The 5,000-nt window shown below is 48.7% G+C and overlaps 1 protein-coding gene across 1 annotated transcript; it reads left to right on the top strand.

Moving 5' to 3' along the window:
* Window positions 1–930: 930 nt before the first annotated feature.
* apela (apelin receptor early endogenous ligand) lies at window positions 931–3,303 on the top strand (the record flags this gene model as incomplete). The annotated part of the gene is made up of 2 exons (XM_080534807.1): window positions 931–1,012; window positions 3,215–3,303. The coding sequence occupies 2 exons, from the start codon at window positions 931–933 to the stop codon at window positions 3,301–3,303; spliced, it is 171 nt and encodes a 56-aa protein (XP_080390933.1).
* Between the last annotated feature and the right edge of the window lie 1,697 nt (window positions 3,304–5,000).

The raw sequence follows: 5,000 nt of genomic DNA, 5'->3' as shown, positions 1-5,000 counted from the left end.
ACACACACACACACACACACATTTTGGACCTTACTTCCTCCTTAGTAGACTCTCTCTCATGCAGACGCACATGCACACACACACATGCATGCAAGTACACACACATGCATGCATGCACGCACGTACACACACACACACACACATGGTGAGGCAGTATAGAGTGTGTTAAAGAGACTGTTAGGGGGGGGTTTCCTGTCACTTGTATTACCCTCTACATGTGGGGTCAATATGTGCAGGTTGGTTTGTGTGTGTGAGACATCGTGCATGTGTGTGTGTGTGTGAGTGTGTGTGTGTGTGTGTGTGTGTGTGTGTGTGTGTGTGTGTGTGTGTGTGTGTGGGTGTGGGTGTGGGTTGGGGTTGGGGTTGCGTGTGTGTGTGTGTGTGTGTCGGGGGTGGGGTAGGGCCACTACACCCCCTCCCTCTGATGGCTGTATAAAGGGGGGGTAGAGGGGTAGCTTTGTCACTTTGCTCTTAGTCACAGAGACAATCACACTGGGCACACACACACACAAACACACACAGACTCTGGACACACACATTCCACAGGGACAGACCGATTGTCTACAGAGGAGAGAAAAGAAGAGTGGAGTGTGTTTGACTCTCCCGCGGCCTGCTGGATCTCTCCTGGAGAAAAGAGAGAGAGGAGACAGAGGAGGGGTTGAAAGAGAGACAAACACAGAAAGAGAGAGAAAGAGAAGAGGAGAGAGACAGATTGAGCAGGGGGACCAACAGCGAGAGACACTCAGCGGAAAAAGAGGAGCATCACTTCCCTGGACACCCAGCCAGCCAGCCACCCAGCCAGCCAGCTAGCCACCAGCCAACCAGCCACCCAGCCAGCCAGCCAGCCAGCAAAGGCTTTCTACTACGGACTGATTCCCCAACCCTATAGCCTGTAACCCGTGACCCGGGGTCAGCCACGACTACACAGCCATGAGGATCCTCAACCTGCTCTACCTGGTCCTGCTGTTGGCAGCCCTGCTAGGATCCGTCTCTGCAGCTCCCAGACCCAGAGGTAAGAAAAGTGAGATCACGATCATTTATTTTTCATTTTGATGCCATTTTCTAATTATATTTGACATAAGACATGCAAGATATATTATACAAGGTCCATTGTTGTTTGTTTGTACAAACGATCATATTATGAATTCATTATTGTCATTCAATGCTTTAGTCGATACATCACACACCTCATTGGTGTTATGTCAGCACATAGAGAGAGAGAGAACAGTTATATTTACATAAGAACAACGTGTGTAAAGCCCGTAGCACACTAGTACACCGTAGCACACTAACCATATCTCAAGAACAACCATCATTCATTAAAAAGCAGGAACCCAGACGAGGAGGAACGCATTGTGAAGCATCTTTAGCATCAGCACAAACCTAGGACCAAACCTAGGGCCAAACCTAGGGCCAAACGGAAAACCGTTGCGCGCCACAGGAGCTCCGGAGCGCGCAGATTCCACCAAAAGTGCAACACATGTATCATGTGTAATCATGCGAGGTGTAATTCATGTTTCTGGGCACATTTTGCCTTTCCCGTCTCACGTTACCCTCCGAGAGGTACATTCTGTGTTAGGTTGCAGGAGCCGCGTGTGGTGCCGGTTTAAACACGCGCCCTGTCCCGTTACGCGACATCTCCCAGTGATTTGTGCGCACTTTGATTAGCGGTAATGAGACGGGGCCTGCATGGCGAAAGCGCGCAGACATTTACCAGAGCCGTTTCGGGGTCCTGGCACTTTACAGGGGCCGTGTGTGTGTGTGTGTGTGTGTGTGTGTGTGTGTGTATTATGAGGGGTGGCTTTGAACGACCGGTGCAGCCAGGTGACTAGGCTTAATGTGCCAGAAGGCTCTTTTGCCGAGATGGAGGAGAGGGAGGCCGACAGCTGTGTGAGGGAGAGGGGGGTAGAGAGAGAGAGAGAGATTGAGTGAGGGAGGGAGACCGGGGGACCGCCGTCGGGGCACAGCAGTTGTCCCACCGGTCTATTGTCCGTCCCACGACGCTCCTGCCATTGTTAATGATGGTGTTTAACGCAGTGCTAATGCGCCAGTCTGATTAACATGACATGGAGCGGGAGGGAGCACCTATACTTTTGGAGAGGGGGGGGGGAGGAGGAATAGGAGGAATATAGGGGGATGATAGTAGGGGACAGAGAGGAGGGGAGGAGGGGGGGCTCTCGGTCATAAAGTCATCCGGTAGTTTTTATCTCTTCCTGTGCTTGACTCGTGGGAACTGCGCCGGGTAGCAGCAGTAACGGTTTGGTTTATTACGGAGGTTTAAAACAATCAATTTAGCCGGCCTCACGTTCCTCTCGGCCATAAAGGAAGGTGGCATGGTCTACTTATCTTTAATCACTGGGTTTAAAATTGGTCGTATGGCTTTATAGGTGCACAGCCGGTTTACCAACGTCCTTGGGACAGGTAATGGCCCCTCGTTGTCACACAGGTAAATGCGTAAAACGACCATTTCGACTTCGCCACGGTTTTGTAATAATGTAGTACTAGCCTACCTGAAATTACTTGGCAGCCCACAGGGATCCATCTTCCGTCGTAGACTGAAGACCCATCTCTTCAGGTTACATCTTAACTGCTCCTCCTGAGACATCTTCTGACCCTCACCACTACGTCTCCTAAAGACACCCGCTTTCCCCTCTACTGTGTCCCTAAGAACTTCTATTGCCCCCCTTGTACTGTTTCTCAGTTTCTCCAGTAAAAAATAAAATAAAATAAAAAAATAAGGTTTTAGTAGAAGGCGATAGGGAGAAGGTTTTTCCTTCTATCAGTGGCCCCGGGCCCGAGCTAGATTACTCTTCCTGCAACGAATGGTGGATTGATGATTCACATGCTTAGTATTCAAATTTATTGATTGTAAGTGGCTTTAGAATAAGGCGTCTGCTAAATGCCAAAAATGTAAATGTAAATGTAGCCCTAGTCCTGTGTGTCGGCTTCATCTGGCCTCTAGTTTCTTCCTTGGTCAGACTACACACCGGTTCTACATTACGCGTGAGTGGGAATCGGCATGTGTGCTGGTGGTCAAGCCTCATTTGAAACCCCCTCCCCTTTTGACTCAGTGTTAGGCCTACTGTCACTTTATATCATCATAATCCTAAACAGTGAGGGAATTATTTGTATTTCATGCATGATCATTTTTTCCATCAGATTGCATCATTCAATATGGCAGCAGTTCTAACCTTCGTTGTGTTTGTGTTTTCAGAGGCCATGCCCTTTCGACGGAGGTTTCACAGACATCACTGCGCCTACAGACGCTGCATGCCCCTCCACTCCAGAGTGCCCTTCCCCTAAGGTACACACACACACACACACACACATCTCCGTCTCTCACACTCTCTCATACACACACTCTCAATGTGAACAGTGTTACCGCTCCACACACACACACATCTCCGTCTCTCACACTCTCTCATACAGACTCTCTCCCCAAGTGTGTGAACAGTGTTACTGCTCCACAGGGGGTAGGGGGCAAATACAGACACATCTCTTACCCAGCCTGATCACCAACAGTGTGTATCTGTGCGTGTGTGTGTCTGTGTGTGTGTGTCTGTGTGAGAGATCATTAGGGTTGGATTATGAGCTATCCAGAACCTCTGATACACGGCACAGAGAAACAGGTTAAAGTGGTGGCAGGTGGCAGCTAAAATGTGTGTGTGTGAGTGAGTCATTAGCACCAGAGGTGTGTATTCTTACACAGCGGGGGTTCTGGACAGAAAAAACGAGCTCAGACATAAATCTCACTAACGAAGGAGAGGAGGGGTGGGGAGTGATAGAAGTGTGCATGAGTGGTCGTTTAGAGTAGAGAGAGAGCAGTGGCGTGTGTGTGTGTGTGAGAGGGGGTTCTGTGCTTTAAACGTTTTCTATGTGCCTTTGTTTAAGCTGAGGGTCACTGCCCTCTCACCCCTATGCCCCCCTCCACACACACACACACACACACACAGTCATTCACTCCAGAGAGAACACAGACAGAACATTGACACACACTCAGAACCAGGGTGTTACACTGAAACAGTTCCCCATCAGCGGTGTGCTACACTGAAACTGTTCCACTGACTCTAAATGTTATTTCTGCTGTTACAGGAGTGAACGTGGAAACGGAGGTGAAGAAAGTGAGAGAGAGGAAGATGACGGACGTGGAGCTGAAGCCTCTGTGACTGAAACGTGGCCCTCAGACCCCACCCCCACCGCACACACACACACACATTCCCAAAGTGTCACCAACAGAGAAGACACACACACACCAGAGGAGACATAGACTCAAACAATGGGAGACACACAGCAAATTGAACCCTGAGAAGATGTGTGTGTGTCGGGGGGTGTTTCAAGGGTTCTGGACAGAAACTGTGGCCCACTAGGACCACTTCCTCACAGAGATCCAGCCCCCCGCCGCCACTCCCCGCACCCTCTTTCCCACGGCCTCCTCTACCATTGAGGCCAGTGGTGTTTCCTGTCACAAAGTCCCAAACTGGATGAACCAGGAGATAGACCTCAGACTCGACTGACTTCACTTCACTGTGTAAATACGACCACGACATCACAGGGCCGTGATGGAGTCATCGAAGAGGGATGTGTATGGACTGCCGTTGAGATGAAAACAATATCCTGTTAATTATCCCTATACAAAGTGTTTATATATGTAATGCACTTCAAATATGTTGAATGAATGACTTTCTAATAAAAAAGATAATCTTGCATATACTCTTTTCATCCTGGTCTGACGCTTGAATTAGTGGTGTGTGTGTGTGTGTGTGTGTGTGTGTGGTTGGGGGGGGGTAGAAATGAGTGGAACTGAACTGACAGAATAAACATAAAAACAAACCATGTGTTCAACCCACTGAAGACAACCAAGAAAACACACACACTTTGTATTCAACAGAGAACATTAACATTTTATTGAAACATGATCATACATTATAAAACAGGAAATCAATAGCAATCTGACGCATAGAAAAACATGCAGGTTGTGCAAAATAAAGGCTCTCGCACTC

Source organism: Nansenia antarctica, assembly GCF_963989245.1.
Source record: "Nansenia antarctica genome assembly, chromosome: 6".
NCBI classification, from domain to species: domain Eukaryota; kingdom Metazoa; phylum Chordata; class Actinopteri; order Argentiniformes; family Microstomatidae; genus Nansenia; species Nansenia antarctica.
The sequence above is the reverse complement of the archived record's forward strand: the minus strand, read 5'-3'. Positions and strand labels throughout refer to the sequence as shown.